The 19,003-nt window shown below is 44.8% G+C and overlaps 1 protein-coding gene across 1 annotated transcript in view; it reads right to left on the bottom strand.

Annotated features, from left to right (window-relative positions):
* The window catches only part of LOC137439710 (protocadherin-9-like), a 431,655-nt gene that overhangs the window by 351,342 nt on the left and 61,310 nt on the right, over positions 1 to 19,003 (bottom strand). The window contains exon 3 of the mRNA XM_078768284.1: positions 3,624 to 6,003. Coding sequence (XP_078624410.1) covers positions 3,624 to 6,003 — 2,380 coding nt within the window. The remainder of the gene's footprint in view (positions 1 to 3,623; positions 6,004 to 19,003) is intronic.

Genomic DNA, 19,003 nt, shown 5'->3' with positions numbered 1-19,003 from the left:
AATTAGATATATTTTAAAAACCGAGGTGAATTCCTTACTTCCGCTTTTAACCCGCTTCAATCCATCAACTCTCCATTCACGACATTGGCATTAAAGTGTTATGGTTATATTTACTTTAATATTATTATTACTTCAAGAACTATACCACTGAAATGATACCACTGTATTAAGAAACTTGGGTTTAATTTGTCTGAAGCGGACAGTGAGTCATAACGCCTAAGGCCTATACATACCGTATTGTTGGAAGAGACGTAACGTAACCCGATGCTTTCGATATTTGATGGTCATTTTAACAATCGGTATGTTTGTGTTTCACACTGAATGAAAAACGTACAGGTAGAGCATGGCGATTGTGATATATGACAGGTTCGACAATATGTTCGGCATGAACGGCATATAAATCAAAATGGCGGTGCGTGGAGAGTCAGCTGCAGCACCGCCGTAATGACATCAGACGTAATCACATCACCCTGTCATGTGACCAGATTCTCAGCTCTGATTGGTATACGTTTGAGGGGACATACATATATACATACATACATACAGACGGACAAACATTTTCCTAGACGGCTCTGCCAGATGGGCTACGCAGTAAAACGTTTTCAAACAGGAAAATATCAACACCACGGTTTAATAATGAATAAACATGGGGTCAATACCCCTGGGCACTTACCTGGTAGAATAAAGCAGTATACTTCAGTGACTAATGGCATTTTAAACCGTATCATGGCATTTTTAACCAACTTCAATGGTTGCTAGAAGACAGGGCAGCATGTACAATCATACTAAGGTAATCATAAGACTTTAAGCAAACAAAAAATACATATTTGGGGGGGGGGGGGGGTCAACCTTCCACCCCTCCTACCCCCCATAGACTACCTAAGACCCCTTTTTTTTTTTAATTTTAATTTAAATCAAGAAAGCCACTTGTGACAAGCCTTAAATGTCTTAAACAACTCAAATCGTTTCCGATTGTTTCATAAAATTTTCATGAGTATTTATCGTTTAAAAAAAAGGAAAGAAAAGATCACAGTCAGGTCAGTTCTGCGAGATGGGACGGTAGGTGGCCTAAACTCTAACAGGTAACCCTAATGCAATACAGGTGGTCACTTTGCCGAGGTTCTGCATGAGACAGACACAAGCATTCAAAATATTCCCGAAACGAGGCTATACTCGTCGAAGATTATAATATACCGCACATGTACGTATACAATTAGCAAGGAATCCTTTTTTGCTCTCCTATGCTGTCTTTCTATTGATAGATAAAAGCATTGGAGTTTGTTGTACGATTGTGAGTAACCCGTCCCATTCCAAGAACATTGTGAACAAACCACGTGGGATTTACTTCAAACACACGTCTGAGAATACCTCCATCAGAAATCTAAAATAGGGGAAATAAGTCAAACCTTCCTTGCGAAGCATACAATCAACTTTATGAACTGCTTCATTTGCCATCATCAAACGAGGAGCCACACCTCACCCTGCAGCCTGATTGGGAACATTCTAAGGCCTCTCATTCATCCCCGGTTAACGCACTCTCTAATTAGCCATCCCGGATCACGCCAATACACGATGGGGACCTGCTCGATTGCTAAGCCTTTTAAGCAGGTGTGGGAGTGAGGTCACTGAAAGCTTTTCGTGACGTGTCTCAGCTTGTTGCCTTGGTGTTGACAATCTGGGAGAAGTGATGATATGCTGTACAAGTACTGTGGGACATTCTGATAGGATACTCCCAGGTGCCTTTGTCGACTCGGGACACGCTTGCTTACGTCTGTACACAATCTTCGAACCGCTTGGGGAGAAAATTAACAAAATGCATGCGTTTGCCTACCAGGTCTAGACCAAATCAAATATGAGTGAAAGTACTGCATTGTTTCGTTTAACATCTCGGCAATGCTACGACTCTGATGCCTCCATGTTTGAAAGGCATGGGTCAAGAAATAAGATAACATACGAGGGTACTTCCGTAAAAAGAAACTACAAGGCGGATCCATTGTTAACAATATGTTCTAATTACATAATTGTGCCCAAGGGGAAGAACAAAATGTAATTAACCCTATACTGTGTTATGTGGGTATTTCACCCCCAACATCTTTCCCATGATTGCAAGTCTCGCTCGATGAGTACCAACTTCCAAATCAATATGAATCCCAAGCATCACCAACAATGATCTAGCAAGCCACAGACACTCGGAACAATGTTTGCATCAAAACTACAATCAAAATCGGTGATGGAACTGTAAAACCTATTTTAGCTCATCGAGGCAAAGCCATTCTGTGCACATCACACATCGGAATTAGCCGCACCCGACAGCAGGTCGATTCACAACAGGGGCTGGGATTTAAAGTAAAAATTGGGTCACGGTGTTGAACACATGCCGAATCTATCTGCGATGAAACTCAGACACAAAGAGGATGAGAGACATCCGAAGGCTGCCATAAGGCATGAAGAAGACAAGGGAGCTCGTCGTCTTCGATCTGTGCATCGGGTTTTCATTTCGTGCATGTGGCGTTTGAAGCTCGCCCATGAGCCTTCGATGGTCGACACAAAAATGGCAGAGTGTGAAGGTCATATGAGTTGCAAACGCTTACATCAATAACCAGGCCACAAAATGAGTTTTCCCAAAATGCAGATTTAGTAATCCTTTCAGGCCCAGATCACAGATCACCACTTAAGACATGCAATGATTGTGGCAGCATAAACCTTTCGATCGGCAAAGGAAGAGATTGGACAATACATTGTAGACGTAATGAGGATCCTTGAAAAGTCTTCTTCCCCAAGCCATGGCCAATATGTAAATTACCCCTTCTCCATTCAAAATTAATTATTATACCTTGCGTATGATTGCCCTTTCACATATGCCATTCCAGAGTCAGTCAAGCAGTCAATGGATGCAATCATCAAGAGCAAAATAGAAGGTATTGCAAGAAATATATGGGAGTTCAAGCAGGTGGGATAGCCACAGTGGTCCTATGCTACAGACCGCTGCATTTTGGCTCCAACATGAAACATGTATCACACATGATCTGCACATTTATGGCAATGCACAATTATGTGACGTCCACACCCTCCATCCCCACCCTAATATGCTCCAAATTTAGCATCTCCTGAAGCACATATGCATTCATATAAGGAAAATGGTGAAATATTTTAAGCTACATCTGAACCACCATACCCGGGCCCCTCCTCTGCCCCCAAAACAACATTGCCCGGCATCATCATGTGTTTTTCTCATTTTTATTTCCATTTCCTTCCACCCCTCATCTACTTTTCTGCCATTTCTCCCCTTTTTCTTTGTGTCTTTCCTTAATTCTTCCTTCCCATAACAACAGTTAATATGCATGCCATCGAGATGACTTGATAGTCGAGAGCGTACACAAGAAAACTAAAACATCACAACTTGGTCCTCAAAATGCAGTCGTAATAATAAAGATGATGACGTACACTTTGGGCCCTGTGAGGGCCTTGTTCTCTCCTTTGATACCCACATTTGAGATGACAACCCATTAGACTACAACGATGGGAATATACCTTCATCTGCATTTTTCAGCAAGTACTACATAAAAGACACAAAATATATAAAAGGTAATTCAGACCCACATGCATTCACAGACGGCGCTTACCGGTTTGCTGCCAGCGGCAATTTGAGCATTTTGTGCAAATTCCGCTTGCGAACCACTGCTGTCTGACCCACTGTAGTGCTCCGAACAACTTGAAAGTCTCTTGCAATCACCAGCTATGATCATGGCTGGCCCAAAGCGCTCACTACCCGCAATCTCTCCGGGTGAACCAGCCAGTAAGTGGAGCCTTGCAGGTCTAGGTGGCTCAACAGCGATGTTGGGAGCCACTGAGGGAGGAGATCGTGGCATCTCAGACATCTCACGGTTATCACAAGGGCGGAAGGTATTGTGCCGAGGGATCGTTCTCCGATCTTCCCCTGCTGGCTCCCCCAAAGCCTCGGCGATTGATTGGTAAGTAGGTTCATCTCCCTTGCCTTCCTCAATTGTTACAATGCTGTAAGGTGCGGAAGGAACAGTCTTGCCTGACACAGACTTTTTGCTACTTCGCAGCTCTGGAGGTGCAGCAGAAAGCCATGTCTCTCCAGTTTTTCCCCGACAACCAGGTCCTCCACCGTTACCTTTTTGCCGAGTACCACGACAACGTAAAGCTGCAATGACAGAAGTAACAAGCAACACTACAAAGGCAGCACCAGCTGCCATAGCAACTAGAATAGTGTATCTCCCACTTTCCTCAGTAGTCTGCTGCCCGTCTTTCTCTGGTTGCTTACGGAGGCCACGAGCAACCATTTCCTGCACATAGGTTGCATTGTTGAAACTATCATTGACAAACAGGTTGACAAGTGCCAGGACCTGCAAAGGCTCCGGAAATCCTCCATCACTCACTTTGATAACTAGTTGATGAAGTCCTCTATCAGTAGGTCTCAAGGCTCGCAGCAATGTTACGTTTCCTGTGGCTGCATCTATGGAAAAAAGGTCACTTGGATTAGGTGAAGCGATAGAATATGACAGTGCTGCATTCTCACCGCTATCATAATCCACAGCCACTACTTCCGCTACTGAAGTCCCGATTCCTGTTGAAAGAGGCACAAGGTGGTACGAAGAATTTGATGGGGGAACCACCACTGTCGGAGCATTGTCGTTAATATCCATCACATTGATGGTAACCTTTGCCGTAGCAGTCAGCGGAGGATCTCCACCATCTATGGCGTACACATCAAAAGCATAGCTAGCTTTTCGTTCACGGTCAAAAGAAACATTGGCCTCAAGCATGCCCGTAACGGGATTGACTGTGAAGATGTTGTTACTATTTCCACCTCCAACCATTGCGAATGTCACAAGTCCATTTTTCCCCTCATCAACATCGCTGGCACTCAGTACACCCACGGTCGTAGAGCGTGGAAGGTTCTCTGATAAAAAGAAGTTGAGCTCCTTGTTGGTAAAACGGGGTGCATTATCATTACGGTCAAGAACCCGCACAAAGACTGTCGCATTGCCTTCAAGTGGTGGCACACCACGGTCCCGAGCAATTGCGGTCAGTCTAAAAAATCTGTTCTGCTCACGATCTAGCGATTCAGTGATGGAAAGCACACCTGTTGATGCATTTAACCGAAATGAACGGGGTGCCCCTGGTGCAAGGGAATATATTAGGGCAGAATTGTGTCCACTGTCACGATCACGAGCACGTAGAGTCAGTACCTGGACACCCGGCGCATTATTCTCATGGACCGAAACATTCATTACTTGTGGGAGAAAAACTGGGGCATTGTCGTTCTCATCCAGGGCATGAACATGAACAACAGCAGTGCCTGTCCTAGCAGGAATTCCACCATCCACTGCAATAACTTCAACCATGTAGTCCTGGCGTAACTCATAGTCCAGAGCAGTAGCTGTTTCTAGCAGGAGCTCCATGTCATGGTCAGGATAGGCAGGTCGCAAACTAAATGGGGTGTCTGTACCCACAATGTGGTAGGTCACATGGCCGTTTGGACCTTGGTCAGGGTCTTTAATATCAATTAGAACAATCGGTGTACCAATCGGGTCCAATTCAGATATGTGTACGGTACCATCTTTTGAAGCTGGCTTAATGGCATGCACAGCCAATGAAGGAGTATTGTCATTGGCATCAGTGACTGTAACCATAACAGTTGCAGTAGTGGGACTTGGATTGTGACCCCGATCGTTGGCAACAACAAGGAGGCGATGGATGGGCATTACCTCACGGTCGAGAGGCCCACGGAGTGACAGCAAACCAGTGTGATCGTCAAGGCGAAACAGCCGCCGTGACTGTGCTGAGACACGAGGACTGAAACTGTACAACACTTCACCGTTTTGGCCAGAGTCTGGGTCATTGGCATGAAGCTTGGCAACAGATGTTCCTGGAGCAGCAGCCTCACTGACTGACACCTCCAGGTGTGGGTTCTTGAAGGATGGCTCATTGTCATTAATGTCTTCGATCTCCACAAGAAGAATCGCTGAGCCCGTCCTGAAAGCAAAATAATATTTTTAGTGCAGTAAATGGCTTGATAATATATGTGCACAAATATAAATACATGTACATTTCCTTAAAAGCAGTTCATAGCCGTTCATTTTTTAAGGTAAGAAATTGTCAACTATTTATAACATTGTAATTTACAAGCCCCATATGTGGCTTACTATTAGAGTGGTTATAGACCAGCAGGAGTCATAATAAGGCAAGCTGATCAGCTGGAGAGTTGACCAACAAGGGATTTCTAATTTGATTGGGACACTAACTCAAAGGATTACACTGTGTGAATGCTACCTTGAAATCCTAAATGAATCTTCACATGCGAGCACAGTCAGGAAAGTTTACCATTTTTGAAAGGCAATGTGGCATCTTTAACATCCATCAGAAATGCTAGAAGGCAGGAAACTGCAAGATACCATAGTAAACAAGCATTCTGAGTATTGCGCTGCAATGCATGTCCCCTACCAAAGTTCAAAGTGCCATAACTTTGTCAAAAATGATCGAACATGCAAATTTATGCACGGTTGATGCTGGTTTTCAAACTTGATCTAAGGTATGCTGAGACACATGTGTGTCACGCCTCGCCTCGTTGATAAGCCCCCAAGATCGCTCCGTGCAGCAGCCTGCGCGTATTGCACTGTGTAAATTATATAAATTATTACCAACTCACGGTCTGAGGTACTGGCGATTCAAGAGATATCCATTTTTAAAAATATTTTCGTTTTTATTAACGATATCTGCCAAACCACGTGACCTATCGCAAATTCCAAAAGGACATTTTAGTAGACTGACATGCTGAACAGATCTGTGAAGTTTCCCCTCGATTGGATCAAAAATGAGGGAGGAGCTCGGTTTTAAAGGTTCATGCTTAAAAACGTCATAACTCTGAAACCATGTGATGCATGACGTCATGCTCGCTGACCTTTTTGTTCGTCATGGGTATGCGATTTTGCCTGCAAAGTTTGGCCTCAATCTGTTCAGCCGTTGCAGAGAAAAAGTGGTTTTCGTTTTTTTCACGAAAAACAATATGGCGGCCGAACCACGTGACCTGTGACGTCATAATTACCATTAAAATATTCTGCAGACCGAGTCCCCCCTACGGTGAAAATTTTATCTCAATCGGTCCTATTATTGCAGAGAAAATCTTATTAAAAGGAAATTAAAACTTAAAATGGCACTGAGTTAAGGATCATCAGAATTATCAGAATTCCCAAAGTTCAAAGTGCCATAACTTTGTCAAAAATGATCGAAACGTCGTGAAGTTCGAACTTGATCTGTAACTTATCATGAGGAAACCATGTGCCAAGTTTGAAATCATGAGCATTAAACGTTTAGAAAAAAAGTCCGGAAAACTGTTCTTTGCGTGACAAACTGACAGACTGACAGACTGACAAATGGAGGGACGGCGTGCAAACCTATAGTCCCCTCCGGTGTACACCGGTAGGGGACTAATAATAGCATCGTCCTTTTCCACATTCCTAGGCCAAACTGATTGTCATGCAAAGCAACTATCAAAAAATGCGATTTAATTATATGCAATTTTTGTGGCGTTACTAACAGTAGAAACACCCGCTCCCTTTGAAAGCGGCTTTGGGGTGAGGAAGGGGGAAAGGAGGGTGAGGGAGATAGTGGGGTAGGTGGGGCAAATGTATTTTGTGCCGTGGCTAATAATCCCCCTTGGCTGCAGCAGGGAGTCAGTGAACCACTTGCACTATGGCATGTTTACAGGCGAAATTTGTAAGTCACCTCCACCCCCTTAAAGGATGGGTGGAGACTTGTTGTGCCATGACCTGACCGTGAGCACTACCAATATGCATGCGCAATTTGGTGGAGATCAGCCAAACCCTGCTTTTTTCTATGATGTTCAGACATATATATATATATATATATATATATATATATATATATATATATATATATATATATATATATATATATATATATATATATATATATATGTATGTATATATATATATATATATATACATATATATATATATATATATATATTGTTACGGTTTTTAGAACCTTCACTAGTAAATTTTAGTAAATGTTTCCCTTATAAGTGTTCCCCTGTAAATATTCCCATCAATTGGCTGGTTAAAGATCGCACCCTAGTTAGTCCATGAACCACACGTAGTGAACCATAGGACCTCTTCGTAGTTATTTCATTATTATGTGTTTCAGTTAAGGACCTGTTCCCAATAGTTGAATCTACGTTGCATTAATCACATAAGAGTAGGCCCAAACTTCGCTTCAAATGCGGTGCGAGTGGTGTTCTAACTCCCCACCAGCCGCCATTGGCCATGCGGTCGGGCTGAGGAAGAAGGGGGAGGAGCCACCAGAACAAGGTGTGGCACATAAGCTCGTCATCGGAGGTGGAGTCAGCAAGCCCTTACCGGCCAACCAGCACCGCGGTGAGCCAACAGGTAGGCGGGTCATCAGAGCTGGCGGCTTGATTTCGAAGACAGCAATAAAAGCGACTGCAAGGGACTGCTTGACGAGTCGGTGAGAAGGTACGAGTTGGATGAGTTGGAAGAGAGGTGGACGTAGAAGGCAGAGAGAGACGAAGCTGCGCGGAGCTCTGTGACGAGCTACTTCAAAAAGCCCTACCGCGTGAAATGACAACGTGTACCTGCCGCTGGCTGCTCGCTTCCAGCCCGGAGTGTGGACCTGGAGTGGACCTCCTTGCTGTACCCTGCCGAACCTTCCAGCCCAGTTGTCCCACCTGGACCTTCTCCTTCGTCCAGTGATTTCTGCCTGCTATTCCCTTGTCGTGTAAGTCTGTGGTCTGTCCTGTTTGATGTCTGGAGTATATTATAAGACTGTTTTAAGGCTTGCCCTGTGTCTTCTTCTTCTTCTGTATATTGCTTTTGTCCTCCTTTGGTTTCTTTGGCTTTGTAAATAATTAATAAATGTCTGTTATTTCTTACCCTTTTGGTTTCATTATTCGCCGATCGCGTTAGTCTTTTCTTTCAATTGAATACCTGTGGCACGATTTGGCCAACGCTTTATAATCGGGTTTAGTCTCTTGTTAACGGCCTGAGTCGTGGCTCGCTTCGCTCGGCATGTCCATTACAGTCGCGGCTCGGGAGGGGCTCATTTCCTCGCTTACCGGAAGGCGCTGGTACTTAGGTCATAGGAATAATTGGCCTACTACCATATTCAGCGCTGACCGGAAGTGGCGAGATAGTTCCAGGACCAGAGACGGCCAGCTTAACAGGCCAAGGGAATTAGCCGCCCCCCTTGCTAAGGGGAGCGCCGTCTCTGAGATCCGTAACAATATATATATATATATATATATATATATATATATATATATATATATATATATATATATGTATATATATGCAAATATATATATATATATATATATATGTATATATATGCAAATATATATATATATATATATATATGTATATATATGCAAATATATATATATATATATATATATATATATGTATATATATGCAAATATATATATATATATATATATATATATATATATATATATATATATATATATATATATATATATATACAGACTTGGCATTTAATATGGAATATATTTTTTTTGTGGGGGTGAACTTACTTTTCAAGATGTCTTAGAACCAAAAGTTCATTGGAATTATGTTGAAATTATTCTAGATTTTGTTAATGTGACATTTAAAAGAAACAAAAACCACATTTGACATTTCGAAACAAATATATTGATCCTTGAAAGTGATGTAAACTGATATCGAACTCAATTCATGCACAGTACTGTGTTAAACTTCTGTACGTTTTCCAGAAGTATCTCTTTATTTTGCACATTAGCCAAAAATTTTTTTAACAAAAACAAAAGTTAAATTACGACTGGGATTACGGACAGTAAAATTACAGTTCAGTACTTCGTGTAACCCCCACGAGCATTCAGGAGAGCACGTACATGTTGAGGCATGCTGTTCGCGATTTTTTAACAAAAACAAAAGTTAAATTACGACTGGGATTACGGACAGTAAAATTACAGTTCAGTACTTCGCGTAACCCCCACGAGCATTCAGGAGAGCACGTACACGTTGAGGCATGCTGTTCGCGAGATTTGCCAAGGTTTGCACAGGAATCGCTTGCCATGCAGTGACAATAGTCTGCTGCAATTCACGCACAGAGGTGGGCTGCTGGTCCAAGTTGTCGATTTGACGCGTTAATTCTGCCCACAAGTTCTCTATCGGATTCATATCCAGTGACATGGCAGGCCACTCCATATGCTCTACACCATGGTCAGCAAGAAAGTGTTGGATCATGCGAGCACGATTAGGCCGTGCATTGTCATCTTGGAAGACAAAGTTTCCTCGAAAGGCTGCACGAGCAAATGGAAGCAATGTTTCTTCCAGAATGGCCCTGTACTTGAACTGGTTAAGGTTTCCATTCAGAACAACCAGGTCACTTTTTCCACCCTGCATGAAAAGCATCCCAAACGGTCACCCCACCACCTCCAGCTTGGACTCTTGGCACTATACAATCTTTGTTGTAGGCTTCATGCACTTGTCTGCGCACTCGGACGCAGCCATCTTGACGATAGACCAGAAATCTAGACTCGTCACTGAAGATCACTTGATTCCAGTGTCCTGGCTGCCATTGGCGGTGCTCTCTGGCCCACTGCAATCGGCGCTGGCTGTGTTGTCTGGTCATGCGTGGCGTTCTCAGGGTACGCCTGGCACGATAGCCTGCTTGAACCAGTCGTTGGTTGACTAGCCTTCTGGATACAGGCACATTTGTCAGTTGCTGCCACTCAGCCCTAAGCCGATTAGCTGACTTGGTACGGCCATTGCGGACTAACCGGTACAGCTGGCGATCATCCCTCCTTGTGGTTCTGCGGGGACGTCTTGGCCTCGGTATTGGAGTCGGGACACCTCTCTGAGCATTTGGTTTCAGGATTTTTGACACCTGACCTTGAGTGATGCCATACTGCCGAGCAATAGCACGCTGTTTCATGCCGTAATTTCGTAAAGCCACCACTCCATGACAAACAGCATTGTCGAGTTGACGGACCATCTCCAGAGGAAGCGGCAATAACTTTTGGAGACGTGCAGCAGTTGTTTTCCACTAATACAGAACGCAACAACCCTTGTATACCCGACTGTGAAGCCAATCATCAAATGCACCTGTCCGTACATTTTGCCACGCCACCTGTGATATAATCCTGTTGTTGATTTCTTGCTGTGACAGACAATCAATGACATGGTTCTTTTAACAAATAAATCACCAAAGTGTAAAAGAAACTCCCCAGATTGATATACTGAGTTAAGAAAGTAAACCCAAGTCAAGAAAAAAAAAATTCCATATTAAATGCCAAGTCTGTATATATATATATTGTTATGTCAGTTCGGTAGGGCATATATTGGTTCAGGTAGATCTGCATTGGTAGGTGCTTCATCTGTCGGGATAGGGAATTTCGATGTAATAAGTTAGGGTTAGGGTTAGGGATCTCGCGATCTCGATCTCGCGAGATCTTGGAGACGGCGAAAGGGATTTTCGAAGCTCGACACGGTCTCCACGTTTTTCGAAGTTAAGTCTGTTCACAATTGTATTTTGTCGAAACTGTATTTATCTTTCGGTGTGTGAAGTTATTGTGTGCAACTTTGGTTGTTTCTCGGTGTTTATCTTTCATAAATTGATCGTCTGTTTGCCGTGTCGCGAGCAAGGCCTTGTACAGTGTGCACTGTACAACCTTGAGGCTTTGTTTTTCTCTCAGTGGTCCGTCGTTGTGATCCAATAACTTTCGTTCTCTGTATTCCCAGGCTTTTCACCCATAGCCTACTTCCTTGTGTAAATCTCAACTCAAAAAAAAAAACAAAAAAAAAAAAACATTTCCTTCTCTGTTCTCATTCGTTTATTCATTCTTATTCGTTCGTTCGTTCTTCGACCACGTGTTTCTCCCCCATTTCCCCAGATAGTTTTCACTCATTAACCTTCAATGTTTACATTTTCCCCTCAAGTTATGTATTCCGTCATATTTTATAACACCTTTTTCTTCTTCTTCTTTAAAAGGCTGCTTTCGACTTGCTCACCAAATCAATTCATCCCAAAAAAAATATCCATCTCCTATAGTGCCTTTTTTCTACATTCCCTAAACTCTCCTGCACTCCATCCTCCATCCAGCGTCCTTAAACGTATTTTTAACTCGAAGGTCACAAGAAACTCATTTTGCAATAAATGTTCGTTTCCCATAAATCGTACACTTTCAAAAATCCAATCACCCCTCCCCTCCAAATCTTCCCCATAACTCCTCCCCTCCAAATCTTCCCCATCACCCCTCCCCTCCAAATCTTCCCCATCACCCATCCCTTTCAAATCTCCCCCCTTGCCCCCTCCCTCCTAAACTACCCCCTCACCCCTCCCCGCCAAGACGCCCCCTCGCCCCTCCCCTCCTAGACTCCTGCCTCACCCCTCCCCTCCAAATCTCCCCCATATCCCATCCCTTTCAAATCCCTCCCCTTGTCCCTTCCCTCCCAAACTCCCCCCTCACCCCTCCCCTTCAAATCTCCCCACCCTCATTGCTTCTCAATTTCCCCCCTCTCACTCCCCCTCCTCAAAGCGTCCTCCCCGCTTCTTCCCCCTTCAAACTCTCACCTCCATCTCCCCCAACCTTCTGCCTCGCTCTTCCCCCTCCTCAAATAACACCTCATTGTGGCTCACCCAATCACCATCAAACCTTTTGTCCGCCCCATCCTTCCCTTTCTCCGAGCTATTCTGAAATCTCTGACACACCTTCAACAGCTCTCCCTACCTCTTCCACCTCTTCCACATCTTACCCTACCCCTCCTCCCCCCCTGTTCTGTATCTGATGCTCCCCCTTCCTCTTCATTAACGGTATGGACGTCAAACATCCGGGGCCTTCGTTCAAACTTAACTGATCTCTCCATACAGGTTGCTTCTGTCAAACCAGACGTGATCTGCTTAACAGAAACTTTCCTCCTTTATGATGTCTCTGATTCCATAGTATCTCTCCCGGGCTACTCCCTCCTCCGGTATGATAGACCTGAGCCTCGTCCTGGAGGCGGGGTTGCTATCTTTATCAAAAACTCTCTTCCTCACTCGCCCTGCACTGCACTCTCTCCACCTCACCCCCAGGAATACCTCTGGCTACGGCTTCCCCTTCGCTCCCACCTCTTGTTCATATGTGTGTTGTACCGTCCACCAAACAGTGATGACTCCATCTACATCTCGCTGTCTGATGATATGGACCAACTTCTATCTACTCATCCCAACTCTCTCTTCCTCATATGTGGTGATTTCAACTGTCATCATGCCAGTTGGCTGGGTGTGGGTACCTCTCTCACCAGCCATGGCTCCTCAGCAAAGGACTTCTGCGACTCACTAGGACTGACACAATCTGTCAATTTCCCGACCCGGATCTCAGTCAACGGAACATCTTCTCTTCTGGACTTGGTTATGACTAACTTCCCTGAAAATGTCTGCTGCTCTTCTTCTGCTCCGATCGGATCATCTGATCATGTCCTTGTTAAAGTGGACATCTCTCTGACCATCCTCAGGGAGCCTGCTCAGCGTCGACGAGTCTGGCATTTCACTCAGGCCAACTGGCACGGTCTTCAAGCAGCCATCAATCATCTGGACTGGTCTCCCATCTCTACCACCTCTGACATCAACTCATCCTGGGAATTCTTCCAAAGTAAATTGCTCTCTCTCATGCACAGATTTATCCCATCTCGTCTTCAGTTGTCATACCCTTCCTCCCGTCCATGGTACACGGAATCTTGTGGTGAGGCTGTTGCCCAGAAACAACTTGCCTTCGTCTCCTGGAAAGCAAATCCAACGGAAGGAAATCTCATTTCCTTTCACAAAGCCCGAAACAAGTGTGTGTCCACCCTCAGGAGAGCCAGGAAACAATATCTCTCCGTTCTCAAGACCGAACTCTCTTATCTGTCTCCCTCTTCCAAATCCTGGTGGCGTCTGGTCAAATCCGTTTCTGGTGTTTGTTCCCCCTCCATCCCCTCCCTTACCTCAAACGGCTACACAGCTGACTCCGCACGTGAAAAAGCTGAATGCCTCAACTCTGTGTTTGCCTCTAAATCTTGTGTCCCAAACCCATCCCTCTCTGTACCCACCATACCCAGTCGTACCCTGCTGCTCCTGGACTCCGTGTCCTTTCCTCCTGACAAGGTGGAAAAGTTTCTGTCAACCCTCGACTCTGATTCTGCAACTGGACCCGACGGCATCAGCCCACGGGTCCTAAAATCCTGCTCTGCTGCTCTATCTCACCCTCTCTCTGTTCTCTTCACCCTCTCTTTTGCTCAAGGTCAACTGCCATCTGCTTGGAAATCAGCCAACATCACCGCTTTGCACAAAAAAGGTGCAAAAACAGATCCTAGCAACTACAGACCAATCAGCCTTCTCCCAATTATCAGCAAAGTCATGGAATCCATCATTGCTTCTGATATGAAATCTTTCCTCTTCTCCAATGGCTTGATCTCTGATCATCAATTTGGTTTCAGACCAGGTCACTCTACTCTGGACATGCTGCTTCTGCTGTCTCAACAATGGATGGAGGTCCTCAATGCCAAACAGGAAATTAGAGCTGTCTCCCTCGACATATCACGTGCCTTCGACACGGTCTGGCACCCCGCTCTGCTCACCAAACTCTCCTCCTTTGGTATCCATGGAAATCTCCACGCATGGCTGGCGGACTTCCTCTCTAGTCGTCGTCAACGTGTGGCCCTGAATGGGTTTCTCTCATCTCCTCTTCCTGTTCAGGCTGGAGTTCCCCAAGGCAGTGTTCTGGGCCCCGTGCTTTTTCTGGTCTTCATCAATGATCTCTCTGACTCTCTCGAAAATCCTCTCTATCTCTTTGCTGATGACTCCACTCTCTGCCGCTCCATTCCTCTTCCCTCAGACCGGCAGTCTGCTGCCTCCTCACTCTCTGAAGACCTGGACAAAATCACAGACTGGTCAAACAAGTGGAACATGTCTTTCAATCCTGACAAATCTCACACTCTTACTATGTCTCTCCGAAAAGATCGACTGGACAACCCTCCCATCTACTTTCTCAACAATCCTCTCCAAGAAGTTCTGTCGCTCAAGATTTTGGGTCTCACTATCTGCCATGATCTTTCTTGGGAAAACCACATTTCCAAGCTGGCCTCCAAAGCCAGTCGCCGACTGGGCATCCTCCGTCGTGCGAAGTCCTTCCTCGGCACACCTGAGCTCCTCACCACATACAAGGCTTTCATCTGCAGCTCAATGGAATACTGTTCTCACCCTATGGGCCGGTGCTCCTGCCTCACACCTAGCTCGGTTTCACGCTGTTGAAACCAAAGCTTTCAGAATTATTGGAATCTCCCGCGATGAAGCTATCTCTGAGGGCCTTTCACTCACTCACCGCAGGCGGTAGGTGGTCTTTCTGTCTTCTACCGACTCCTCTCCGGCCTTGCACCCCCAGCTCTCTCTGTGCTCTGTCCCCCAAATATTCCTACAGGTCGCACAAGATCTGCCAGCAACCCTCTGATGGTTAAACTGCCGAAATCTCGGCTCTCCGCTCACCTTCACTCTTTCATTCCTCTTTTCTCCCGCCTCTGGAACAAACTCCCTCACTCCCTTCAATCCCACTCCTCCCTCCAGGTCTTTAAAACAGCTGTTCACCACCATCTCTTATCTTCCCCATCCAAAACCTTGATCTTTTCTACCCCTGCTAATTCACCCCAGATCCACCTTGTTTGAAATTCCAACTTCTTTCCTGGAAGTCCTGGCAGTGTCCATATGTTTTATACCTCTCCCACTGCCCCCTTCCCACGCCCCCCCCCCCCCCCCCCAAAGCCCTCGCCCTCTCTCAGATCTCTCGATGTCTCCATGTCTCTCGGTCCCTGCTCTCAAATGTTGTGTTTGTGTCCTTCCCCCTCTCTCCCCATCTTGTCTACCGCTCCCTATGTTATATGTTTTATGTGTCGGTTTGTCTTTCTGTGTAATTAATGTTCGCTCTTTCACGAGCCTCGATCTTGTATACAAAAAAAAAAAAAAAAAAATCTGTCGCCCAAATGTCAGATTAAGTGTGTCCTTGTGATCATATGAGGATGATCGGGTGACAGGTAGAATAGGGATTAGGCTAACTCCCTGGTATGTCAAACCTCTGTGATTTATTCATTGTCCCTTATGGCAACACATCACATACATTAGTTATATCCATTAGTGCACACATGAATTAAATCCCCCTCCGCCACAAGACGATAAAACTGACCAGAAGAGCAGACAGCAAGCGACCGCACACTACGGCGCAATGGCAGACAGACATCGCACAGGCGGGCCGAGAGCCACGCCCAGGAGAACTCGTGATTGACAGGAGGGGGAGGGGCGAGCAACAACCAGAGCACCGATTGGAGAGAAGGGAAGATGAAGGACATGCCACACTGATTGGCCACCGACAATGACGTGCGACCGATGACGTAACACCAAAGACGAGAGATGCACGGCCAATCAGTGTGGAGGGCGCGAACGAGCTACCAACAAGCGACGTACTGATTGGAGGGAAAAGACCAGGACGTGAGGAAGGCACGAAAAACCGCAAGGAAATGACGGGCTGATTGGCAGAGAGAGAGAGAGAGAGAGAGAGAGAGAGAGAGAGAAAGAGAGAGCTGATGTCTGAGGACGTCAGATAAAAGTAAACGGAGACGGACATTTTGACCCTCTTCCTTGGTCTCTCTTCACCCCTTCGCCTCTGCCTGTCATCGCCTCCGCATTTCTCAACCCTGTTTGCCTTTCGTTCCCGTTTGGACCTTTGTTATTGAGCGCCGATGATCATCCTCCCCTGTTGTTCGTGCTCCTGGTGCCTGCGTGCTCTGCTGTGTGGCGCGGGATGGACCGTGCAACGAGGGGTGTTCGCGCCAATGCCCGAGCGGTTTGCGCCACCCGGAGCGCGGTCGGACGACTGCGCTTGGAGCTGACCATCCCGGACAATTCCTGCCGACCACATCCAAACAGATAAGCACAAACGCTCACACAACGGTTTATTTGGCTCATCCTTCCATTGTCTTGTATTTGAAGTCCTTGTGTAAGAGCACTCACGAATGGGGTTTAGTGATTACTGGCACGTTATTTTCCTGTCCCGACACCATATTAAATAAACCCTTGTATTCTTTTCAAAGGGTGAAGACATCGTCGGACCATCAGGTAAGCTGCGTCATTCTCCCCCAACCCCCCTGCTCGTGTATGATCCGGGATTGAATTGGAAACGCCTCGTTAAGCTCGATTCCATCCGTGGACGCTCGATCTTAATAGAGTCGTCGACAGGACAATATACAGTCACGTGAAAAAGTAAGTACACCCCTCGTACAGTTTTGACTTTTTCAACATATTTCAACATGCAGCGATTTGATCTTCATTTCAACAATATTGAGAGATAAAGCTGATATAATATAACAAATATCATGAAACATTTACATTTTGTAGTCCATTGTATAATTTAAATAAACATAAATGCAAATTTCGCATGTGGAAAAAGTAAGTACACCCCTACATTTATCACTACTTCAAATACCTAAAATTAGAATCAGGTGCACCAGCTCAGGTGCAAATGATTAGAACATCGTTAGAGAGGATCTTGGAGGAACCTGTCTTATTTAAACCTCAGACATTTAGTTTGGTTTGCTCTTTGTGGTTGAAGTGTGCGTCGTCACCAGCCTCGATCAAAAGAGCTTTCTGAGGCCTTCAGAAAGAAGGTTATAGATGCCTATGAGTCTGGGAAGGGATTTAAAAAGATCTCCAAACAATTTGAAATCAATCATTCGACTGTCCAGAAGATCATCTGCAAGTGGAGAAGATTCCAAACAACTGCCAACTTGTTCAGGCCAGGCTGCCCCAGCAAGTTCAGCCTGAGAGCAGACCGCAAGATGCTGAAAGAAGTCTCTAAGAACCCCAGAATGTCATCACGGGACCTACAGGTAGCTCTTGCCACTGTTGATGTCAAAGTGCACGAGTCTACCATTAGAAAGAGGCTGCACAAATTTGATCTACATGGGAGGTGTGCCAGGAGGAAACCTTTGCTGTCCAGAAAGAACATCAGGGTAAGACTAAAGTTTGCCAATGAACACCTTGGCAAAGACCAGCACTTCTGGAACAATGTGCTCTGGACAGATGAGTCAAACGTAGAGCTATTTGGCAACAGTACCAGAAGACATGTTTGGCGAAAACCAAAGACAGCATTTGACCACTAGAACCTGATACCAACTGTAAAGCATGGTGGTGGAAATATTATGGTTTGGGGCAGCTTTGCTGCATCAGGGCCTGGGCAGCTCACCATCATAGAATCCACAATGAATTCTTCATTGTACCAGAAGGTGCTTGAGGATAATGTGAGGCCATCTGTCGGAAAGTTGAAGCTCAATCGAAGGTGGACCTTGCAACATGACAATGACCCTAAACATACCAGTAAATCCACGAAGGAATGGCTGAAAAGAAAGAAATGGATGGTCCTGGAATGGCCAAGTCAAAGCCCAGATCTAAATCCCATCGAGATGTCGTGGGGATTTGAAAGGAGCTGTGCATGCAAGAAACCCCTCAAACATCGCACAGCTGAAAGAATTCTGCATGGAGGAGTTGGCAAAAATTTCTCCCAGTCGATGTCAGAGACTTGTAGACAGTTATAAGAAACGCCGACTTGAGGTTGTTTCTGCCAAAGGGGGCAATAGCACCTATTAGAGCCAAGGGTGTACTACTTTTTCCACATGCGAAATTTGCATTTATGTTTATTTAAATTATACAATGGACTACAAAATGTAAATGTTTCATGATATTTGTTATATTATAACACCTTTATCTATGAATATTGTTTAAATGAAGATCAAATTGCTGTATGTTGAAATATGTTGAAAAAGTCAAAACTTTACATGGGGTGTACTTACTTTTTCACGTGAATATATAATAATATATATATATATATATATATATATATATATATATATATATATATATATATATATACATATATATATATACATATATATATATA

Source organism: Myxine glutinosa, chromosome 14 (assembly GCF_964187855.1).
Source record: "Myxine glutinosa chromosome 14, kmMyxGlut1.1, whole genome shotgun sequence".
NCBI lineage: Eukaryota > Metazoa > Chordata > Myxini > Myxiniformes > Myxinidae > Myxine > Myxine glutinosa.
The sequence above is the reverse complement of the archived record's forward strand: the minus strand, read 5'-3'. Positions and strand labels throughout refer to the sequence as shown.